The sequence below is a fragment of the Asterias rubens genome, chromosome 19, assembly GCF_902459465.1.
Source record: "Asterias rubens chromosome 19, eAstRub1.3, whole genome shotgun sequence".
Classification (NCBI taxonomy): domain Eukaryota; kingdom Metazoa; phylum Echinodermata; class Asteroidea; order Forcipulatida; family Asteriidae; genus Asterias; species Asterias rubens.
The window spans coordinates 5818386-5844384 of NC_047080.1; the positions used below are offsets into that span (position 1 = coordinate 5818386).

Consider the following 25999-nt stretch of genomic DNA (forward strand, 5'->3'; position numbering starts at 1 on the left):
TTTACAAGTTCATTTCTTTTATATAATATACCGTCATATTCAAAAATTTATCAAAATGTTATACACAAATCCCCATTGTTAAGTATTTGCCAACTACATGTAACAAAATGTTATCTGACAAATTAATAAACAAATTAATAAACATTCATCCAGTTTTCAAAATTTTTACCCTTTTAATGGTATAATCTTTGTATGATTTATTTTAATGTACAAAAAATTCTTTATTTGGCAATAGAGAAGATAACAATTCAGAGTTAGTATGTTTACATCATAGTACTTTTTTTTTTCAATGATTACAATATTAATCTAAATTTAATGCATGGTTTGTTCATGATTTTCTAATTCACTGCCAATGTCATGTAGAAATCAAACACACGTTGTCTTTCAACCAACAAAACAAATTGTTTGACTCAACATATTCTTTGATCCAACTTAAAGACACTGGACACCTTTGGTGATTGTCAAAGACCAGTTTTCTCACTTGGTGTATTCCAACATACGCATAAAATAACAAACCTGTGAAAATTTGAGCTCAATTGGTCATGGAAGTTGAAAGATAATAATGGAAGAAAAAAAAACACCCTTGTCACAGGAAGTTGTATGCTTTCAGATGCTTGATTTCAGGAACCTCAAAATCAAGTTCAAATATTTTAGTGGAAAATTACATCTTTCTCGAAAACTACGTACTTCAGAGGTAGCCGTTTCTCACAGCTTTCCAATGCTTGTTACCAAGTAAGTTTTTATGCTAACAATTACTTTGAGTAATTACCAATAGTGTCCAGTGCCTTTAAATCAAGTAACCTGGTGTTTTTTTTGTGTAAAGTGACACAAACCAAAAAGTTCTACAAAGTTGTATACCCAAGATCAACGCGAAACTCAATCCCATCCAACCCTTTCCCTAATAAATAGTATACTAAGTACAAACAATTATATTGTATTAGAATGAATCATTATGCCGTCTGTTGTTTCCGTTGATATTACTGATACAGAAACAACAGAGACACTTGGTTCCATCTTGGGTTCCATCGTCATGGTTGCTGACTCTGAAGATGTCACTGGAAGAGGTTGAGAAGGGATGCTACTGTCCATAGATACAGTTGCCATGGTTACAGGCCCATTGTTGACCAAAGAACCCATGATCCGAAACGATGATATTTTGGCTCTGTTGTAGGCATTGCAACAGCTGATCCCAAGATACCTAAAACAGCAAATCATAACATGTTAAAATAGTTTTGTATGAAAAAATTAGTTGGTTTGGACTTGGTATGTTTACGAGTTTTGTTCACTGAGTCTTGTTCACCGAGTCTTATACACTGAGTTCTGCACACTGAGTTTTGTGCACCAAAAATGCATGTTACATGGCTCGGGGGTCGGGTAACATAAAAAGTTATGTACACCCGTGTACATCACCTTGATCGTTCCCAGCATCGGTCGATTTCCAGCGCTGTGACACACCGTACACAGTGTACGAACCACCGGCGGGTTCGAGGGAACAGTGAGGAATTGTTTCTTGTTCGACTGGTTATTAAACAATGAATACTCCGTAGTAATAATGTTTGCATATGACAACAGAACTCAAGAAGAGGAATAACAAATGTTACCAAGGTATAACAAAACAATTGTTGCATGTTGTGACTGGGGTCCATGGGTTTGCACGCCCTCGGTGGCAAATGGCACCCTTGGCTTCGTCTCGGGTGCCATTTGCCCCCTCGGGTGTACAAAACGCCATGGACCCTGTCACAGCGTGCAACAATTGTATAATGTATATGGGTAAAACCAAGATTGAAACTGCTTCTACTTAGCAGGAGTTGAAACCAACGGTTCTTTTCAGAACCACCCCAACTCATTAGAGATAGTCATTTCATGGTGTTACCACAAACCTTTCTGTTTTGCTTCCACTTACTTTAAGAAGATCATTTCCAGGAGAATACAAGCTCCAATTGAGATGATACTAGCTGCATTAGATGGGTTTCTCTGGATGACTAGATACACTAATGCCGGACTAGCAGCCATTAGACAAATAGATGTTGCTGTAAACAATCCATGCTTCAACTGAAACCCTCTCAAGAAACACATGGAACCTGTCTTCAACTGGTACTGTTAAACAAAAACAATTCAATCACTTGTTACATTACCAAGAAGTCCAGACCATGGTGGCCATAATTATATTGAAGTCTTATATAGCGCATGTATCTGCCAAACAAGGTACTCAAGGCGCTGAGTATATACAAACTTTCAGAAAGATAGGTTATTGAATTCTGAGAACCAATTATGTAGCACCTTATAAGGGTTTACAAGGTGCTCAGGCGCATAGAGGCAGCCACAGCCAGGAACGCCAAGGCGAAACCCCTTCTCTTTTCGATAAGTGTACTGGGTCCTTTTACATGCGTTACACAACACATGGGACCAACAGCTTTACGTCCCATCTGAAGGATGAAGCAATGGTTAGTGTCTTGCTTTAAGGACACAAGTGTCACAGCTGGGGATTCAAACCCACACTCTGTTGATCAGATACACCGGAGTTTGAATTCGATGCTCAGCCACAACACTTCCACAGCCATAACTGTCAGTACCTTTATACATTTACTCTGATTTCACAACTATACAAGGGCAACAACAGCAATGAGGTCCGCGTACATTACCCTATCAAGCATTGTAATTGGGGTGAACAATTTATGTTTGAATCTTTATGAATAACTCAACAATAACAATTCAAAATTAAGTTAGAAAATGCCTTGTGGTTTTTCCACTGGTGCATGTGGTCTCCCTTTCCCAATGCTTTGTAGCTACACAGCTTTTGTCTTAGCCACAAAGGCCTTGAGAAAAGGCTAGTTCAATGCCTGAATTCTCCAATACTTACCTGTGATTTGCAAACTGTGCAATGTAAAGCTTCTGGATTATCGGCAGACTAAGGAGAAAACAAAATAGATGTTTTAGCTTTAAAGCCATTATACACTTTCAGGAAAAAAAAATAAAAAAGTTCACACATTTACAAATAACTTACAGGGTTTACAGAAGGTAATGGTAAAAGACTTCTCTTGAAATATTATTCCATGAAATGCTTTACTTTTTGAGAAAACATTAAAACAATTATCGATTCTCGATAGCGAGTATTACGGATTTATTGTAAACACATGTCATGACACTGCGAAACATGCGGAAAAAGAGTGGGTTTTCCCGTTATTTTCTCCCGACTCCGATGACCGATTGAGCCTAAATTTTCACAGGTTTGTTAATTTATATATAAGTTGTGATACACGAAGTGTGGGACTTGGACAATACTGTTTACCGAAAGTGTATAATGGCTTTAAGGATTTAGGTACTTTTAAAAATGTCCATAGATTTACAGTAAACTTACAGGGTTTGAAGATAATGATAGTGGAAAGCTTCCCTTTAAATATTACTTACTGAGGTGCTGTAGTTTTTGAGAAATGAGTAAAACAATGTCATGAAAATACGTTTGTAAATGCTTATCATTTTCGTCTCATGAGACGAAAATTATTTTCATGACATTGTTTTACTCATTTCCCCAAAACTACAGCACCTCAGCACGTAATATTTTCAGGGAAGCTTTCTACTATCATTATCTTCAAACTGTGTAAGTTTAGTGTAAATCTGTGGACATTGTGTTTCAAAACCATGAATGAAAAGAAATGAAACAAAACAATGTATGAGACTATCTAATGATTTACAGTTTATACATTTATTACTTGTAAATCTACTTATCATATATGTTTGTTTAATTGTTAGTTTGTCTGTTTAGATGATCTTCCCGTCGAGGGAACTCTCCCCACAACTACAAGGGGATAAAGGGTCTATGTAACTTTTGTAGGTCAAAAAACACAATGTCCACAGACTTACACTAAACTTACACAGTTTGAAGATAATGATAGTAGAAAGCTTCCTTGAAAATATTACGTGCTGAGGTGCTGTAGTTTTGGGGAAATGAGTAAAACAATGTCATGAAAATAATTTTCGTCTCATAAGACGAAAATTATTTTAATCATTTACAAACGTATTTCCATGACATTATTTTACGCATTTCTCAAAAACTACAGCACCTTAGTAAGTAATATTTGAAGGGAAGCTTTCCACTCTCATTATCTTCAAACCCTGTAAGTTTAATGTAAATCTATGGACAGTTTGAAAAAGTACCCAAATCCTTTAAACACCATGGTTGGAGCAGCCAATCTCTCTCATACAAACATTGGTTTAAAGGAACATTGGTTTAAAGTCTATGATTGCCAGTTGCACAAATCAAGATAGGGTGATTCAGTAACTAGGCGACAATACTTATTCCATTCTAATCATTGGGAAATCAGTAGACAGATCGGCTGGATTCAAACCCACAACCTTGTGATTGCAAGTCCTGCAGTCTAACCATTGGACCATATAAAACCTGGAATGTTTTTTGAAACCTCATTCTATCTTACCTCCATTAACCATCTCTTAAGGCAGTCATGATGAACATAAGCTACGTCCCCTTTAAATTGACATGGTTGTATCATAGGCTGGATTCAAACCCACAACCTTGTGATGTAAGTTCTGCAGTCTAACCACTGGACCATCTAAAACCTGGAATGTTTTTGGAAACCTCCTTCTATCTTACCTCCATTAACCATCTCTTAAGGCAGTCATGATGAACATAAGCTACATCCCCTTTACATTGACATGGTTGTATCATAGGCTGGATTCGAACCCACAACCTTGTGATTGCAAGTCCTGCAGTCTAACCACTGGACTATCTAAAACCTGGAATGTTTTTAGAAACCTCCTTCCATCTTACCTCCATTAACCATCTCTTAAGGCATTCATGATGAACATAAGCTACATCCCCTTTACATTGACATGGTTGTATCATAGGATGGATTCAAACCCACAACCTTGTGATTGTAAGTCCTGCAGTCTAACCACTGGACCATCTAAAACCTGGAATGTTTTTTTGAAACCTCCTTCCATCTTACCTCCATTAACCATCTATTAAGGCATTCATGATGAACATAAGCTACATCCCCTTTACATTGACATGGTTGTATCACAGGATGGATTCAAACCCACAACCTTGTGATTGTAAGTCCTGCAGTCTAACCACTGGACCATCTAAAACCTGGAATGTTTTTTTGAAACCTCCTTCCATCTTACCTCCATTAACCATCTATTAAGGCAGTCATGATGAACATAAGCTACATCCCCTTTACATTGACATGGTTGTATCATAGGCTAGATTCGAACCCACAACTTTGTGATTGCAAGTCCTGCAGTCTAACCACTGGACCATCTACAACCTGGAATGTTTTTTGAAACCTCCTTCCATCTTACCTCCATATGGTACTCTTAAGACAGTCATGATGAACGTAAGCTACATCCCCTTTACATTGACATGGTTGTATCATAGGCTAGATTCGAACCCACAACCTTGTGATTGTAAGTCCTGCAGTCTAACCACTGGACCATCTAAAACCTGGAATGTTTTTTAGAAACCTCCTTCCATCTTACCTCCATTAACCATCTCTTAAGACAGTCATGATGAACATAAGCTACATCCCCTTTACATTGACATGGTTGTATCATAGGTCCTGAATCAGTTCGATGGGGGTCATAACAAATCCAACACTCAACCTCTGTGAACAAAAATAGATCATGGTCAGTATCATTATTCGAATGATTTGAACTGCCTCTAGCTACTGGGCAATCTCGGTAGTCTAGTCTAGTCTTTATTAATTTCACAGGCAAAAATTCAAGCAGACAATAAGAACAGTAAGAAAACAAAAGCAAGAACATATAATACAATAACAAAAAAAGCAGCACCCCTGAAGGATTTAAAAAAAGTAAACTAAATTACTATCGAGTTAATCTCCTGATGCCACAATTTACAAAGAGACAAAAAGGGACATTACAGAGTGACATTATTAAAACATGGCATACAGTATAAAAATATAGAACTATACAAGAATTGCAAGGGCCGTGGGTTAGAATCCCACCCGAGTAATATGCAGGTGATTTTTTTCACAGAACTTGGATAAGTACCGAGTATACAGTGCAAACAGACATCGGTGTATATGGGTAAAAACCAAAATGAATATTGTTTATCCCCGATGCAAATTTAACATCTATTAAATCATTATTCATCTTATCACAGCATACAAAAGAAAGATAACGTTTTCCTTTGTGCCAGTAACTCCTCCAGTCGGGCTACGTCCCACAGCCTTAGATCTCAAGGGTCTTTTTCAGGATCCTTGCTGTTCCAAAAAGCATAGCCTTCTGTAACAGATCTGATTAATAATAATATTCTGGTAATGAAACCAAGGATGCCTCATAAGTGAACTTAATCTCTGTACATGTAGCTCAAAAAGCCTGAGGAAACCTATAAACAAGGGTGCTTGCTATGTTAACCAGAAACACCGGGCTTAGCCCCTACTCTTTAATGATAAGTGTTGTGGGTTCTTTAACATGCACTATGAATCCTAGTACAGGGGACCTACGGCTTAATGTTCCATCCGAAGGATAAAGCGATTATAGTAAAGTTTCTTGCTCTAAGAAGTGCCACAACCAGGCCTCGGACCCACACTCTGCTGATCAGAAACACCAGAGTTTTTGTCTTATGCTCTTTACTGCGTAGCCTAGACACGCCATAAAATAGCTGCAGTTATTGTGTGCTTAGAGAAATTCAGTTTACTCTGATGAACAATAAGGTGCCTTGTATATCATTGTCGTCTTCTGTTTAGGGAGACTAGGTTATACTTTGAACATCAATCTCAATCCATAATGGGGTCACTGACCTTTCTCTACTCTGGCTCTATCTGAAGTAGAGTCGTAGGTCGGAGCACGTTTACGACATAACAACCAATCTTCCTCCTTCTTTATACCCTATAAGAAAATTCAAAAGGAAAAACAACAAATTTCTAAATGTGATTAATTTCTAATCACAAAGCCTTTGTGACTTTATTATGTGCAAAATGAATTTGGCTATGGAGGTCACAAACTTTATCACTTTTTAGATTAGATTAGATTATATTAGATTGATTTATTAATCATGTAAAAATGAAAACTGTTTTCCCCAGTCATAAAAAACACTCATTGAAAATACATTTTCACTTGGTGTCCATTACCAAATTTCCAATGTGAAGCAATCCGTCAGAAATTAAAGTAAAAGATCATTGTAGCAAAATATAATTTTAGTTCAATTATTTATTTAGGAGACTGACTATGACTAGAGCAAGCTAGTCGAAATGTTGAGACCAATTAAAGAACTCATTCCGTGGTAGTGCAGTTAATAACGATCGTATAAAAGCTATAGTCGTAGTATACCTTCCACCCAGGTGGTAGTTAAAAAGCAGGTCAGTTCTTTTCAGAACTGAGAAGTCTCCCGAATAATACGATAAATCTACTCCGCGGTAGTAGAATATATAGCAAGACAGTTATCTAAAAAACAAACTCTACCTGACAAGTAGACACACATGGTGTTACCGCAAACCAAATATATATTGATACCTCACCCCGCAAAAATTGTTCACCTGTGATTTTTCTTCATCTCTCGTCTGTCTGAATAATCTTGTAGGATTCAACATCCATAATGATCCTGGACTTCTGCACCTCCATAAGACACATGGAAACCAGAGAGCAAGACCCACTTCAATGATGCGGAAGAACACATCATGCACGTTCTTCTTGAAAATTGAGAGGCTAAAGTAAATCAAGAAAAGGTTGAAAATGTAAGAGATTCAAGCAATGGGAAACTTTCAGACGGTTCTTTTTCACAATATTGCCATGCTCAGGCCTGCGCGCAATACTGAGCATACACGCGCACGCTCAGAGCCACAAAAAAGGACCGTTACGTTATGCAGCCAGTGTCTCAAAAGTCTCCTATTGGACAAATTATATAATAATTTTAAATCATTCATAAATGATGAGTAGTGGACATTCTTTATACATGTACAGGCATGTGAGTAACTATACATGAAAAACAAAGAGGAAAAAAAGAAAACCGGGCAAGAAAAAAAGAGGAAAAAATAATATTCCTGTACTTTAAAGCCATTGGACCCTTTCGGTAAACAGTGTTGTCCAAGGCCCACACTTTGTGTACCACAACTTCTATATCAAATAACAAACCTGTGAAAATTTAGGCTCAATCGGTCATCGGAGTTGGGAGAAAACAACGGAAAAACCCACCCTTGTTTCCGCGCGTTTCGCCGTGTCATGACATGTGTTTAAAATAAATCCGTAATTCTTGTTAACGAGAATTTATATTGTTTTGCTGTTTTCTCAAAAAATAAAGCATTTCATGGAATAATATTTCAAGAGAAGTCTTTCACCATTGCCTTCTGTAAACCCTGTAAGTTATTTGTAAATCTGTGAACTTTTTTTTTTTTTCTGAACCGAAAGGGTCCAATGGCTTTAATAAACAGAAAGTGAAGAGAAAAAAAAGAAGGAAAATCAAAACCCAAAAAGTGGAAATCAGGTGAAAAGAGCAAGTCTCACATACCTGCTTATATTGGAAAAGGCAAAAGGAAAACTAGATATAAAGGAATATATGCGAAGCATGCTAACTTTTGTCATTCTAGTCGGTCGCGCGATGGAGATCTCGACGAGCGACACAATTTTTACCGTCATCGCTGAGGCCTAAAAACTGTGGATTTTCTTGATCGCGCATCAAAATTTCCATCACACGACCATCGCCCGACCATCGTGCGATCGACTATAAACCGGCCTTAACGGGAAACGAAACATTCACAGTTTTATTGAAAATACTCAAGTGATAAAATAAAACTAACCTTTCTTTCCACTGTGGTTCGGTTACGTTAAACATCAAAAATAAAACCATAGCAATCTGTAAGAGCCCTTGGAACAGCATCCCGATGCGTGATTGATGCATGACGCTTATATCCAATGATTGATCATTGGATAAGCTAGTAGATTCACTGTCAATACGATCAATAGAATTACCACTCGATGGACTGTGGGCTGGATTAGCAGACTGACTGGAAGAACGCTCAATAGTTGTAAATGCTCCTTTAATCTGAAAATTAAAGAATCCCATCGTTTTAATAAAAATAATATTCGGTTTTCATACAGTGCTTTAGACACCATGTCTCAAAGCGCTGCCAACATTATTACCCCTGGTCACTGGGCCATTTCATTCCTTAAACCATCTCAGCTTCCTGGAGAGTATACAGCCTGTGCCGCCAAATATGTAGCACACTAAGCTAAACCAACAACAACAACCATATCTGCCCTCACAGGTACCCATTTACCCCTGGTTGGAGAGAAGCAACTGTAGTAAAGTGTCTTGCTCAGGGATACAAGTGTAATGACCGGGATTCGAACCCACACTCTGCTAAACAGAAAGACCAGAGCTTGAGTTTGGTGCTGTTATCCGCTCAGCCATGACAACCCAATTTTAATTAAAAGAGTCAATGAAACAGGTTCTTTTCAATATACATTGTACATGCTCTCTTTAAAAAAGCAAACCTTTTGTTTCTCAATAAAATAGTATGGATCATGAAACAAGTTTAAGTCAACTACCTTGAAAAATACTTCGACTCCATACACAAGAAAGAAGAACACCTCTATGGTCATAAGTCCAGCGTAGCAACCATTAAAGATGTTTCTAAGAAGATTGTAATCCAATGAGGACGTTTCCATGGTGACAAACTCGGCAAACAATAACATGTACAGAAGAATATTGAAGAGTAGGAAAAACAGGTAACTTTTACTCAAGAAGCCCGGATTGTTGTGTTGTTTACCAGAGACGTGGAATGCCTGCAAGACAAGATCAAAGGTCAAAACGTCAGGTTTATTAACAATATTTGCAGGTTCTTTGATGGTCAGGATATTGGTGAGCTTTGCTGTAGCAACTACGTAGCAAGGCATTAGAGTACAAGTAACATGATCTCCAATTCAATTTGTGCTTTAATTGAGCTGTGTCATCAGGATCAAAGCTTTCCTGTGGCTGTGCATTGGATTATAAATGCTCCCCCAGTTCATACATGTGTGGGTGCGCTCCCCAGAGGGAGGGTGTGACCGTGCAGTTAAGCCCAGTTCATACTTCCTGCAAATGCGAATGCGATGAGAATTTGACGTCACAACTCTCCCTTCGCTGCGATATTCACAAGAGAGTTGAGCACAACTCAACTCGCTGCGAATTTCGTTGCGAATTTGTGACGTCAACATTCGTATCGCATACGCATGAAGTAGGAACCGGGCTTAACTGGGTTATAATTCCATGTGTCAGCCACTGGCCTGCTTTGATCATAAACAGGGCTCCTTTAAAGTGTGTTCTATTCAGATATGATTCCAACATCAGCAACAAAATTGTGTCGTTCAACAGTGGAAGTCAAGATATCATTGATTGAATGAAGAGATTAAAATAAATGTGATTTCAAAGACAAGTCTTCTCACTTGGTGTATCTCAACATATGCACAAGCCTGTGAAGAGAATAATGGAAGAAAAAACACCCTTGTCGCATGAAGTTGTGTGCTTTCAGATACTTGATTCAGAGACCTCAGCTGGGGCCTCAAAATCAATTCAAATATTTTAGTGAGAAATTCCTTCCTTCTCAAAAACGTCACTTCCGAGGGAACTGCTTCTCACAATGTTTTCCACTATCAACAGCCCTCCATTGTTTACCTAGTAAGTTTTGATGCTAACATTTATTTAGAGAAATTACCAATAGTGTCCAGTGCCTTCTATCTAAAGAAGAGAAACCTACCTCAGCCCAAAAACACACCACTAATGACAGGCAGGACAGCAGGAGTGGATAATACATGCTAAGCATGTTATCAGCCCAAGTATCCGGTAAATATTTCTGATAAAGAAACAACAAAAGTTTGAAGTCAAATATAACTCTAAAATGCTGGCAAGAAATTCGTAACAGATGTTTGGCAAGTTAATGGTTCTGCTTTAACTAGGGGAATTCTGGTTACTGTAGATAAGCTCCAAACTTCTACAATTAGCAGTATAAGCAAAAAATGCATTTTAATAACTTGAAGTGGGAACTAAAAATATCCATAATTATGAATAGCTGGGCCAGATTTCACAAAAAAAGCTATTGACAGATATTTCATGTAAGTAAAGGCCTTTTCAAATTTCAGACTACCTCCATTTTGAACCGCGTTGAAACCTACCTGAGTCCTCTCCGGTTCAGCCTCGCCTCTGGACACGGATCAGAGATAAGCAACATTCACACTGGTCTTTACGTGAACCAAAAAAATGCAATTTCGATCCAGATTGAGATTTTCAACCCTAGTCTCTGCCAGGGTCGATTTCAATCCAGCTAGAGCATGCTACCCGGATCGGAGGTGGATCGGAGGTGGGTTGAACAAAATCTCTGGTTCGGAACCGGTTCCGACCCCGAGATTTTGGACAATGTGAAAAGGCCTTAAGAATCCAACACCTCATCTCAAGATGAACCTTAGTGCTCTGTGAAACATGAACTAATTTTCCCCGGACCCGGGATGGATTTCAAAAAGAGTTAAGACTCGTCTTATCTCTAGTTACGACGAGTAACTCGTCCTAACTTACATGTACAGTGTAGGACTAGCCATACGTTTTTTATATCTACTGGGACTAGTCCCAAGTTAGGGTCCCTGCAGGACGCAAGGATTAATCCTAACTTGAGTTAGGACACGAGTAACCCGTCCTAACTTAGGATGGGTTCAATGCGTCCCACGTGTTTGGATAAGGAACTGAACCTGTCCTAAGTCCTAAGATTAATCCTAAGTTAGGAAGAGTTTGATGAAATCGACAACACGAGAATTAGTGCCATACTTTATTAGCTGTCCTTTCTACAAGACCCACACTATTTATGCGCCTTGAACACCCAGCAGGGTGGATATGTGCGCATTACAAGTCTTATTATTATTATGTTTTTACCTTTAATGAGAAATACAAAGCTCGACTCAGTGCAGCGATAATAACCAGAAAATACAGAAGTTTTTGAGTTGTGACCTTCAAGGCTCGGTAGACGGATGGATTCTTCAAACGGTGGAAATCTGACTGGATACATAGAATCTGCAACAAGAAAGTTGAAATATTTTCTCCAAATTAATAGTAAACATGGTTTATAAGTCTGAGAAGTGTTCATGTATTTCCACTTCACTGCTTATGTTTCACTTACGTAGTTACCTGTTCATGTTTGCAGTGTTGTCATTTAGCCTTCGAGAAAGACTCTGCTAGGGTCGAAACGTCAGGCCATTAACTATTTTTTGCATTAAAGGCAGTGGACACTGTTGGTAATTACTCAAAATAATTATTAGCATAAAACCTTAATTGGTAAGTAGTAATAGGGAGAGGTTGATAGTATAAAACCTTGTGAGAAACAGCTCCCTCTGAAGTGATGTATTTTTCGATAAAGAAGTAATTATCCACGTATTTGATTTTGAGGCCTCAAGTTTAGAACTGGTTGGTTAGTTGTTTGCAACAGCTAACTCTATTTTCTAAAGTTTTATGATACAAAGAAGTTTGCTGTAACTTTAAGTGGAATCAAGTATGCCTTCTTCAAAAGCCTCTACATTAAACTGTCTTATTTAATAATAATAAAAGGTTTTTTTTAGTTAATGTTTTCCAAAGCAAGGCTAAAGTATAAAGAGAGAGTTGCCTTATTATAAACTATGAATGACCAACTACAACAATGAATGGGTCTCACTTAGTTGATTAGAATTTTAAACTACAACTGAACATAACAATAAAATGTCAGAAACCCTATCAAGAGCCAAGATATCTGGGCAATTATGAACCAAAGTAATTGATAACATCGAACAATAAACCCCAAGGAAAACTAACTGGGTACATTTTGTGAACAAAGACAAATTGACTTGAGTGGAAACAAAGATATTAACAAAATAGGGAGACCACCAATATACATGTAGAGCTACATGTAGATCTAGCTCAGTTGGTTAATCCGTAGGTTGTTTTTCAAATCTTGCTCGAGTCAATTTGTCTTTTGTCAATTTGTCAATTTGTCTTTGTTCAACCCCCCAAAATAATTGAAGTTACCAGTTGTATTGTACAGCAAGCAGACAGCATGTAGAAGATGAGACCAAATGCAATGAAATAAGCGCTGTTGAAATCTCCACATTCTGTGCCTTGGTATTCCAACTGAGAAGGGAAAAACATACAGGAAAATAGATTAATCCTTGAAAGCACAAAACGTTATTGGAAGTATGATTGTCTGTGTCTTTTAGACTTAAAACTAAGACACTCGCACAGATTGCCGTACAGGGTGATGTGTCATGTACTGAGAATTTAGGCCCGGTTACACAGGCCTCGAAAACGAGAACGAAAACAAGAAAGTTAAAACTGCACGCCCTCGATTGGTTGAATAAGATAGGGCGTAATCTGTGTGGAGCAATTCAACCAAAAGAATGCATTCTTTTTGTGTCGTTATCATTATCGTTTTCGTTATAGCTGCAGTGTGACTCGGCCTTTTGTGATCCTAGGCAATGATTTCTACAAAATTAAAATCGTAATGAACCAGAATTCAACATAACAAACACCAACAAAACAAATTACATGGTTTATTTCCTTATAACATTGCATACCTGGCAGATGCAAAGTCCATCTATGCAATCTCCATGTCCAGAACAATTTGCTGGACAGACATCCGAAGCCGATGATTGCATCATGGTGAGAAAGCGAGAGACTCCTTTTAACATCTTAAGACTTACTCATGAAAATCAGATATGAACTTATTCCTTCAGTGGGATCTGTTGTAACATTGTCATGGCACCTGAAAACGACAGACAGAAAGTACGAGTCCATCAGACTTGAAGAAGCACAGAATTAAAGTTAGAGTAGACCTTGCTTTCAAGAGACACCTGTACAGAAAACTGTTTTATGAGATCACCTGATTTTTTATGTGAATTTATAGCATGATGTCATAAATACCACTGGGTGTACAGAGCCCAAATTCCACGCTTACAATCACCATTCTCCGCTTACGTACATGTACGTTCAAGTGGCGAATTTATGCGCTAGCTGTGTTAGCGTAGAATGCCTAGTAAGCCAAAATTCCCTGCTAACCTGTGAAATACGCTTGCAGTAAGCCCAAAATTCAATGCTTCCGTACGCACAGATTCTTTGCTTACGATAAGCAGACCCATGAAATTGTGCCCAAACTAATCATCGTAAAATCTTTCTTGGAAAAAGGGTAACAGTTATTCCGAATGCACTTATTTATGGGGAAGAAGATTTTCTAAGATCACACTGGTGGAACTGTAAAGAGGAAACTCAGGGTTTATTATGTATATTGCCTCATGTAGTCAAATTTCAACCTTCAACGAAGCTTAATTCTAAAAAACTATTTGACAAACCAACACACAGATTGACACCAGTACAGACCATTCCCAAACTTACCAACTTCTGACTAGAATTAACCATGACTTGTGGCGCTGACTATCACAGGACCTTTTTTATTAAATATACATACGACTACAAACCTCCTGACGATGACTAGAGCAAGCTAGTCGAAACGTTGAGACCAATTTCAGAACTGACTCCGCGGCAGTACAGTTAATTACGATCCTATAAGCTAAAGTAGTAGTCCAGTCTAATTTCTATACCATCCACCCTGGTAATAGTTAAAAAGCAGGACAGTTCTTTTCAGAACTGAGAAGTCTCCCGAACCTCCGATTATCTACTCCGCGGCAGTAGAATAAAGCAAGACAGTTCCCCTAAGAACAACTCTACAAGTAGATACACACATGGTGTTACCGCAAACCAAATATACATTGACTACAAACCTCTACGACTCTTTCTGGCAGGCGTTGATCATGAAGGTTTGGCTGGCACAAAAAGTAAACACAAGACTTTATTGTGTTTTACCAGTCAACAACCTTGGTTAAATACCCCGAAATGAAGATTTGGCACTGGTGCAGGTTTATTGGCAACTGTCCAATTTCACTCTCTGGTCCATGGATTAATGTACTTAATGCACGCAAAGAAAGTAGTGTAACAAAAGAAACTTCAGAATTAAAAGTATGTTGTTAATATGCACTAATCACAACGAGACCAGTCTTAAATCCATGGTTGGATATTTTCAAATATGATTAAAATGAAAACAATTACTGGTTGATTCTTACAATAGACGCTATAGTACCACATAAATGCAATAATTAATATTTAACTAGTCACGATGTGAATTGTGAACATGACAGTATAAATGTACACATCCGCCCCACCTGACCAGTGATCTTTGTACCTATAAAGCTACAGACATAGATTTAAAACTATTTACTGATCTTTAGTGCTGATTAGTTTACAAAAATGACTCCGTAAACATTACCACATCCAGTATACATGTAGATTGTAGAATGAATGGCAGTGTCAACAATAAATCCCAACATTCCAAGTGCAATGAGTTGTCTTTGATATTTTAAAGAACACCCCATAAAAGACACTGGGGTGGATTTCACAAAGAGTTAGGACTAGTCTTATCTCGAGTTAGGACCAGTTACTCGTCCTAACTTAGGACTATCCATGTAATGTGTATATCTCCTAGGACTAGTCCTAAGTTAGGACTAGTCCTAATTCTTGGTGAAATTGACCCCTGGACACTTTTGGTAAATGTCAAAGACCAGTCTTCTCACTTGGTGTATCTCAACATAATGCACAAAATAACAAACCTGTGAAAATTTGAACTCATATTGGTTGTTGTAGTTGCGAGATAACAATGACAGAAAAAATACCCTTGTCACACGAAGTTGTGTGCTTTCAGATGCTTGATTTTGGGAGCTCAAAATCTAATTCTGAGTTCTCAAAATCAAATTCAGGGAAAATAACTTCTTTCTCGAAAACTTCGTAATCACCAATAATGTCCACTGCTTTTAATGATAGTTGGTTTACCAAAACTGCACCTATCATGTATAAACTGACATAAATTACTTTTTCCCTATACAATTTCAGGTATTGAAAGTCTTGATTTGGAAAATCAAAATGTATTGTAAAAGGCCTACCATTGAGCTCTGATGCATGGAGGTCAAAATTGTTCATTGGGCTTACACTGCACAACAGTCTTAACGGCACTGGACACTATCGGTAATTACTCAAAATAATAATTATTAGCATAAAACCTTACTTGGTTACGAGTAATGGGAAGCTGTTGATAGTATAAAACATTGTGAGAAAAGGCTCCCTAGAAGTAACGTAGTTTTCCGAGGAAGAAGTAATTTTCCACGAATTTGATTTCGAGACCTCAGATTTAGAATTTGAGGTCTCAAAATCAAGCATCTAAAAGCACATAACTTTGTGTGACAAGGGCGTTTTTTCTTTCATTATTATCTCGCAACTTCGATGACCGATTGAGCTCAAATTTTCACAGGTTTGTTATTTTATGCATATGTTGAGACACACTAAGTGAGAAAACTGGTCTTTGACAATTCCCAATAGTGTCCACTGTCTTTAACCGGGAAAACAAATGTAGGTCCAAGTTTCTTGGGTTCAACAAACTTTTGTTAAAGTGCAGTCGCTCAGAATGTGCAATCCAAGCTACAATCATCTAACAACACTGAGTTCAACAAACTTTCTGTAAATATCCGGTACATACAGTATGCCAACAAAAGTTCTTTTTGTTGTGGCATTGGCAGAGTGACAAAAACCCCAATATTTACAGAATCGATGGGACAAACAAGTTTATTGGTCTGCCATACACTCAATCTCACTTCAGCCTGTTGGTTTTATGATGAATATCATTTGGATATAAACATGATTGGTATCCCAGATGAAAAGTTAATTCTCTATTTCTTAGTTGGCCTATTTAAATCTTATTGATAATGATCAAACTTTATGTAATAAAAATAGGGGCAAGTAATTCTATTTCAATAATCGGATTTGACGCATTATATTTTATTGGAAAAATGAAGGACGATTGTTTGAACTGATTATTTCTTTCGTTTCCTCTTGACTTTTTAAAAAAACATTCAGAACTTACACAATTTTGTTCTTTTAGTGGAAAAATGGTACTACAGAAAATGTTTATACGATAACAAAGTATTAGCAGCTAAAGGCAGAACTAAATAAAACAGTAATTACTGTAGAACACAAACTACAGTACAACATTTATGATGGAAACAAACCTTGAGTTGTTGACTGGATGGGGTACTTCCAGATGAGTTGACATCTGGCTGTATACATTAATTGTACATGTAGGCCTAGTTGACCTGTTTCCTTTCCCATATATTCCCAATTTTATTATTATTTTTTATTTACATCAGCAATTTGGTAGGATTTTTGTTTCTGTGACAGGCATGAAAAGAATTAAATTAAAGTTTGTGTCAGTCACTCAGGTAATATAGTCAGTGATATTTCTGTATCTGTATCTGTCTTGTCTGTAGAGTACTGCATCAAACTCCTCACGGGATATACATATGTACAATGTACGTAAGTTGCAGGTGTGGTTTGGCAAGTGAACAACATTTAGTGGTGAGCTCCCTATGAAAGTGGTCATTTGGATTTTATCTAGCCTAGTCTTGAATACTGGAAGTAGCCATTCAATGAGGGTTCTTGGGACAAAGGACACTTTGTATTCGTCCTTATTGGTTGAATGAACGGTGGGTGAACGATAGATGATTTCCTAGTGAGATTGACTTCCCTGTGGTTTGAGCTGACGGTGGTCACAGCGTCGATAGCAGTTTTAATGATGAACAGATTTATACTGAGTGTTTGAAAACATGGAGATGGCTCTATGTTCCTCCAAAGGGCTTCCATTGTAATTGATCATTGAGGAGACTCTTCCAACGGGAGTCTTTCCATACAAATCTTGGAACTTCCCGTATGGCGCCACCACTTTTTCACTCAATTTTACAAAAAAGGATACCTCATCCTAGTATAGCTATAGATAGCTGCATAAGGGATTCCACCATTGAAGATTGAACATTGAAGGTAAACTAGATACTAGACCTATCGAATGAAAAAGTGGTGGCGCCATATGGAAACTTTTCCACTGAAAAAGTGGTGGCACCATACGGAAGATTTTCCCAAATCTTGGTCCTCCAAGAAGGAACTGCTTCCGGTCTATTTTTGTGTTCTTTGTGGTGTGGGTCCCATATACACTACTAGCACTAGACCCAGTAACCATGGTAACTGGGGCGCTGTACTCCTTTAATTAACCAAAAAAAATTCATTATCGATATCGGTCGTACTAAGCATTTATTTAATGACAAATTTCAAGGAGTACAGGCGCCCCGGCTGGGTCTCATGTCTAGCGCAGTACTTGAGCTTGGGTCTGACTCTGACCAAGGTCTTTTATTTAATAATAATGCAGTCTAATTATAAAAGACTGGCGAGCGAGTGTAGTTAGTTTGGTTCTTTGCTTCCTTTTAATTAAGTTTGAATCATTCATTCATTGTGTAGAACAACTGATAGGGCAGGACTTTTTCTACACGTACTTTCTAGTTCTACCTCATATGTTTGGTGCACCCTTCATCATGCACGTTTTAGTACAGTTAGCCCCACTTGTGTGGCCAAGGCTAGCTAAATCCTTAGCCTTGCCCTGGCCTTGGCCACACACAAGTGGGGCTAGTCCTTAGGGCTTAGTCGGGTTTGTTAGTTAGGCCGTGTCCGAAACGACGACTTCGGCTACAGCTACGTCTAGATCAGTGCGTCTACCAGTGTTGAAGAATAGCAGACGCGCGCGATCTAGCCGTAGCTGTAGCCGAAGTCGCCGTTTCGGACACGGCCTTAGTCATGTTAGTTCGTATGGCTCCTCCGAAAAATCATCATGACCGAGAAGTCATGAATGAGGCTAGAGTACTGAGCTTACACCAGATTCAGAGGAGAGTGGTAACTAAAATTAATAATAGTAAATTATAGAACTTTCTATTTTTTAATTAACAATTTGTTTATTTATTTATTTATTTATTTGCTTGTCTAATTTCTGGTGTTTGTTTTTGGTTTTGTTATTTTAAGTTGTGCTTTGTGTATTATATACAGATTATTTATATTTACTTTAAATTATTTTTATTTTTCGTGACTGGATTAACAGACTTTCGAGCTACGTACAGTGTGAGTGTTTATTTTTTTTAAATTTTATACTGGCCATCACAGATCATCACATTACTTAGTTAGGGTTGTTTTGTAATTTCATGTGCTCTTATGTTTGTCTTGCTTTGTATTTACTTTTGTTTTTAAATTATTTATTTTACATACTGTCTGCTTGAATATTGTTATTGTTTACTGGCCAAATAAAGAATAAGAATAAGAATAAGAAGCAGTAAATAGCCTTAACTTTCTAAAGCAGTGAATAAAAAAAAAATAAAAAAAGGTAGGCCTTACTTACTTACCAAAAATAACACACGTTGTTACAAAACCTTCTTGACAAGAATCTTGTGTTCTTGATTGATGTCAAACAAACTACATTGAGTATGATAGTGATACTACAGAACAAAGTGTGGATCCTCAAAGTGTGTCTCCGTGTCTTCTACTGCTGTTGAAACTTCTCTGAAATGTTGGTAAATGATACTTGATCGGAAATCCGTGAAATGAAGAACGCACGGTATATAGTATCAGAGCTGTTGCTCTAGAAATAATAATGACGTCACATGGGGAAATCCTCAAGTCAAATGCACCGCATGGTGGCGCTATGCAATAATCTTGTGAAACAAAGGGGGTGTTTAAAATTCAACAATTTTTATGAGGAATACAACTTTCATATTGTTTTAGTTTGACTTGGACTGAAATAAGGCTCAGTATGGGTGGGGGGGGGGGGCATGTTCCCCCAATGAAAGTAATAACGTGCTAGTGCTCGCTACAACCATGGAGGTAGCTACCAGTAGTACCTCCATGCTACAACTATACCCCTCTGGAGGGATGTACTTATTGGAAGATAGATAGATACAAAAGAAGAAGGCGAAGGAGGAAAATTATGTTATTTATTGTAATGCGGCACAACATGTCAGATACTTAAGGGGATGTCGGCCCCCCTGCACCATCCCCCCACCCCCCCCCCCCCCCCCAAAAACCGGATCCATCCATCCCCTTCCACCGCGTATGAGATATAGCTGGCGCTATTCTCGTCCCCATTGTCTGACAACTGATCAAATCAAACTTCACGTAAAGGAACATTACAGAATTGGTTTTGCTAACAAAACAGTTGCTGGCAGTGTAAGCACTTTATGTAATCCATCATATACATAAACTGACAAACCTGTAGAGATTTGAGATCGATCGGCCGTCTGGGTCACGAGAGAATGGTGAAACTTAATTACAAATTTTGCAATGCATCGATGCCAAAATGAAAATAAATAAAACGCTCACTGAGCGATAAACTCCAAACGCGAAGTTTGATTATTTATTTCTCATCAAATATGACATTTCAGACAGAAATATTTCAAGGGATATTTTCAACTATCATCAGCAGTAGACCGTGTAAGTTTGATGTAAATCTGTGATCTTCACGATTTTTGTTTCTTGCCAATTCTGTAACTTCCCTTTAAATAATATCAAAACAATACCATTCTATTATTTCTTTATATCAATGTTTTATTTGACTAAAGTACAGCATTACCAAAAACTAATATTTACACTGGGTCTTTTTTTCACTTTCAATATATTTCAAGCATACACCTAATGATAATGAGATTTATAAAATGATGCAATTGCCTTCTTACACAGTAAGAGACAACTGATTAAAACGTTCACATTGTAATTAAACAGCAAACATTTTGTTCCATGCACCAGGAAGAAGATGCAAAAACGAAATTAGAGTGAAAAAAAATTGTAATGTAACAACCAGGTATCGAGTGAACGATCTTTCTGATAAAGGCCTCCATTCGTGTGAAAGTGCTTGGACGCTCAACATGAAGAAAATAAAATGAAATGAACAGGCTTCAAAGGACAGCCATGACAGTTGATGTCCAATGTGTGTGACTCATAAAGCATCATAATCATTTGTCTCGGGTCTTTTGCAAGATTGTTCAGAGAAATATATACATGTACTCTGAAATAAAAAGTACATTAAATTTCTTTTGTTTTTAAATGTCCCATCATTCGACTTCTTGAACATCATCATCATCATCATCAGCAGTAGCATCTTCAATCTCTCCCGCATCTTCAACTTCATCATCTTCAATTTCTTCCACTTCGTCCTCCTCGAGCTCCTCATCCTCTTCATCTTCAATATCATCCTCAATATCATCATCTTCGTCTTCTTCATCTTCTCCTACATCATCAACCTCTTCTCCATCTTCCAGCTCTTCTCCATCTTCCCTGCTATCTTCCAACTCACTTGAGATATTCTGCTCGGAGTCTTCCCCTTCGGTCTTCTCCTGGTCCGACTTGCTTTGCTTCCTCTTTTCCGATGCCTCTTTTTTACCTCTCTGCTCTTGGCGAAACTCTTAACACAAAAGTTGTGGTGAAAAAGATTGATAAAGTGAATATCAAGTCCGTCAAATGAATATGTAATTTCAAGACATTGTACAAGATACACTCCCTTTTGCCCCTTTCTAAACAGCAAACATTTTTACATTAAATCTTGTTGAAAAAAACCTTAAAACCAATATCAAGAAAACAAGCTAGCTCATTCTTAATATACAAAGATTTTGAGTTGAACAAAGCAAAATTTACTAGAGCAAGATTTGACCTAAAGACCTCCGGATTAACGTGCCAAGCCTAGACAATCCAAGCTGTTGTAAACCTTGCGTTAGTTGTCTCCCATTTTGGTCAATATCTTTGTTAGGGGGAACCAGTCAGAAGCCATGCAACTGTAGCTTCCGTGAAGCCAGGAATCAAGTTTCTGATACAACTGGGGATTTCTCTTTGTACAATCCCAAATCATTCAAATTTAAGGCCAAGTCACACTGCAGCGATAATGAAACTGATAAGAATAACGATGTAAAGGAAATGCATTCTATTGGTTGAATTGCTCCATGCAGAATACGCTCACACTCATTCAACTAACAGAATGCGTTCTCTTTGCGTTGTGATCGGTATCATGGTCGGTATCGCTGCAGTGTGACTCGGCCTTAACCCAGTCAGTTTCCCTAGTGGTTTATTATTTATTATACAAAGCACTTAAAGGGAAGGTACACGTTTCGTTATTACTCAAAACAAATATTAACTTAAAAACTGACTTGGTAACGAGCATTGTAGAGCTGTTGATAGTATAAAAGATTGTGGGAAACGACTCCCTCTGAAGTAATGTAGTTTTTGAGAAAGAGGTAATTTTTCACTAAATTAATAAAAGACTTCTAGCTAGAAGTCTTATATTCCAATCTGAAAGAACACAAATTCGTCCAACTAGGGTGTTTTTTCTTTCATCATTTTCTCGCAACTTTGATGACCGTTTGAGCCCAAATTTTCATAGGCTTGTTATTTTATGCATATGATGGGATACACCAAGTGAGAAGACTGGTCTTTGACAATTACCAAACACGTACCTTCCCTTTAAAATGAGAGTAGAATCTTACCTTGGAGACTCTTCTCCAATGGCTCAATAAATTCTTCAAATTCCATGTCCTTCATTGCAGCAAAAACATCAGCAGCATTCAGTGTTTTCCTCTTGCCTTTTAGAGCATAGTTGTTAGCACTGAGAGAAGGCACGGTCAAGGGAAGTATATGATATAAATATCTCAGTGTAAACATACAGTCTTTGAATGGATCAGGTCCACATGCCACATTTCATAAAGCCCTTAAAAGCACAAAACTTGCTTAGCATTAAAACTGTTGCTTAGCAAAAAAGGTTACCAGCTAGAACACTACCATTATCAGTTACTACTAGCACCTTGTAAACCCTTATAAGTTGCTACATAAATGGGTCTCAGAATTCATCACTTCAATAACCTATCTTTCTGAAAGTTTGCATATACTCAGCGCCTTGAGTATCTTGTTGGTAAAAATGTGCGCTATATAAGACTTTGATATTATTATTATATTTGGAAATATGGTTTGGTCCAAAAAGTAAAATCACATATTCTGCTAGTAGAAATTTGGAAATTTGGTTTGGTCAGAAAAAGTAAAATCCAAATTTCAGCTAGTACAAATTTTGAAATTTGGGTTGTCTACTTTTCGACCACCAGTCACTGGAAAAAGTAAATCCTGCTAGCAGAAAATGAAGATTTTGAAAAAAATGGTTTTACTTGAAAGTAAATTCTCATTTACAACTATACAAAAATTGGAAAATTGCGTTGTCCACTTTAGGTCCTCAATAATATGGGCCCAATTTCATAGCGCTGCTTGACGGTAAGCAAATTTTCGTAACAGCTGTAGCAGAAAAATTTGCTGAAGTAAAAGCGTATTTCACAGGTTAGCAGAAAAATAAGGCGGCCATATTGCGTGTTCACCAAGGATTTGCATTGTGGCGTCATTTATTTGTGTGCAGTAAGCACCGGAAAGTTAGCACACCTTTTTGTGTGCTTATGGTTAGCAGCGCTATGAAATGAAAATCACACAGTAAGCACAACAAAAACGGCTGCTAAGCAGTGCTATAATGTGGGCCCAGGTTGGTTGGTTGAAAAGGATACCATGAAGTAGCATAGAGCACAAACACACTGGCTGCCTTAGAGACAGCATTACGAGCTTCCTTTGATACACTGATGCCATCAGGAACCTGAACAAAACAAAAAACACTCATCTTAGACAACTGAACAATTAAATCTCATAGACCTTTAATTGCAAATACTCGGTACTCGCGCTGTAGGCGTTGAATGAGGTGGTGCATGCTGGTCTAGCTACATGTAGTACTCAACTTTGATCCCTAGCTAGACCAGCATGCACCTCATTCAACAGTTCAAGCTTTCGCAATGGTCTATGACCTGCGGTCAGGAAAATTAAGTTTTAACAAAAATAGCTTGACCTTCAAACAATACAAGATGACATGTGACCAAGGTGTTGCATGTGACATTCTGCATTCAAGATGATGGGGGATAACATCATTCATTTACAAATACAGGCTAAAGCACAGTCTTGTTGCAAATTTTAAACAGTTCATTACAACGTAATCCCTAGCATGGAGCATTTTGCTTTGTAAAGGGAAATCTTTGAGCAAAAAGAGAGAAGAACAGTTTCCAGATCCTGCCACCACTTTTTTGTTCATTATGAAACAAAATAGTATAGTTGATTACCGCTTCTTTCATGATCCTTGTGATCACTGAATGTGGGAGATTTAAATCCTCCGGTCTCTCTGCCATGGTGTTGTTCTGCTATTTATTGATGGGATTGCTACTCAACTTGTTTCCCAATCACTGATCAAATTCCTGTATTGAGGATAACAATTGATAAAACCAATTTACTCTCATTGAAATGACAATCATTAAAAGGGTAAAAACTGAATAGGCTGTCATGGCATTAAAATTGTTAATGAACAATATGGATTGGTAGGCCTATCTGACATAAATTATTGTGTTTCATCTTGTGAATAGCCTACAAACTCACAACAACACTGACATGACTGAGTGTGTGGGGCCACACTGTTATAAAAAAAATCATTAAAATGGTTATAAAATAAACGTTATAATCTATTTTATTTTATTTTGGCCTTATTTTTTAGTTGCGATAACGTTACCCTCCTTCCGACGGCGGAGCCGGCCGCGTAACCCTCCTCCCTCCGCCATCGGGAGGAGTGTTACATTATCGCAACTAAATCTATTTATACTATCTTGATTATTATAGTCGCAATTTACTGGGTCTTAAATTAAGTCACAATATATAAAGACGCCCCCGAACAAAACAGTCATTGTTCACATGTTCTTGTCTTGTCTTGTTTTTACTTACTGCACAAACCGCCGCCACTGGGCTATAAGAGCGGTTAAGATCACTGAATTCAAACTCTGGTGTTTCTGATCAGCAGAGTGTGGGTTCGAATCCCCAGCCGTGACACCTGTGTCCTTAAGCAAGACACTTTTAAAACCATTGCTTCGTCCTTCGGATGGGACGTAAAGATGTTGGTCCCATGTGTTGTGTAACGCATGTAAAAGAACCCAGTGCACTTTTCGAAAAAGAGAAGGGGTTCACCCCGGTGTTCCTGGCTGTGGCTGCTGTATGCGCCGTAGCACCTTGTTGTAAACCCTTATAAGGTGCTAAATAATTGGGTCTCAAAATTCACCACTGCAATTACCCACCTTTCTGAAAGTTTGTATATACTCAGCGCCTTGAGTACCTTGTTTGGTAGATACGTGCGCTTTATAAGACTTCGATATTATAAACCGTGCAGACCCTGATGCATGCATGCTCCTACTCAAATTTTATATTAACATTAACAAGTCAAGGAGGGATTTATTAAGACTCAGTGTCATGCCTTGAAAGAAGTTGTTATCATAAAAGAAACCCAGCTGAATAATAAATAAGTAATAATCTGTAGTTGCGATAACGTAACCCTCCTGCCGACGGCGTAGCCGAAGGGTTACGAAGCAGACGCAATGTGAGCAGGGCGAAATGGTTAAAAACGTACAATTTCGACAGCTAGTCAGCAGGATTTGCTCCATTTTTACCACTTTTGAAAATCATGACACAAATTCTAGAAACACGAACTTGATCCTCAATGTCTAATGAATCCTACAATATCACTAAAAACACCATTGAGGAAATAATTTGAAGAAAAGGCACAAAAACTTACCAGATTCCCGAGCGAAAGACGTTATCGCAACTATAATAACTGTTGTTTTTTATGTTTATTTAATAATTAAAACAAGTATTTTTAATGTTACTGTTTATTTTGAGTAAGTGTTCCTCTGACTGTAGTGGGATAACATTCCGTATGGCGCCACCACTTTTTCACTAATTTTTACAAAAAAGGATATCTCATTGCGGTAAATTAGATACTATATTATTTCATATCGAATGAAAAAGTGGTGGCGCCATACGGAAACTTTTCCCTGTAGTGCTGCACTGCACTGCCAGTGCCATACACACATCTAAAGTAAACCAGCAGCGCAACAAATGACAAAGATTGTTTATGTAATTTTAAATTAATAATAACTCATTCATAATCAAAACATGTCAAAATGTTTTACACCAAAATTCAAAAGCAAACTTACCTAGTCCTAGCAGCATGAAGTTATAGTCAGCATGGTC

The 25999-nt window shown here is 37.7% G+C and overlaps 2 protein-coding genes across 4 annotated transcripts; both read right to left on the reverse strand.

Moving 5' to 3' along the window:
* Window positions 1–746: 746 nt before the first annotated feature.
* Window positions 747–19500, reverse strand: LOC117303515. 3 transcript variants are annotated; one of them, XM_033787738.1, is made up of 13 exons: window positions 19276–19500; window positions 13540–13727; window positions 12995–13096; window positions 11873–12010; window positions 10710–10805; window positions 9523–9759; window positions 8772–9016; window positions 7515–7683; window positions 6780–6867; window positions 5497–5621; window positions 2861–2908; window positions 1904–2097; window positions 747–1198 (listed from the first exon to the last, which is right to left on the reverse strand). In XM_033787738.1, exons 2-13 carry the CDS (start codon window positions 13651–13653, stop codon window positions 928–930), a joined length of 1827 nt encoding a protein of 608 aa, XP_033643629.1. In that variant the 5' UTR covers window positions 13654–13727; window positions 19276–19500; the 3' UTR covers window positions 747–927. The 3 variants fall into 3 exon arrangements, with proteins under 3 accessions (XP_033643629.1, XP_033643631.1, XP_033643630.1); XM_033787740.1 differs by lacking the exon at window positions 19276–19500 and adding an exon at window positions 14740–14807; XM_033787739.1 differs by lacking the exon at window positions 19276–19500 and adding an exon at window positions 14354–14397.
* Window positions 19501–20452: 952 nt separating this feature from the next.
* On the reverse strand, window positions 20453–25999 carry LOC117303260 (DNA polymerase epsilon subunit 3-like; the record flags this gene model as incomplete). Its single annotated transcript, XM_033787416.1, is given in 5 exon segments — window positions 20453–21326; window positions 22399–22517; window positions 23452–23537; window positions 24052–24183; window positions 25963–25999. Coding segments are annotated over 4 exon segments (621 nt in total). The 3' UTR covers window positions 20453–20976.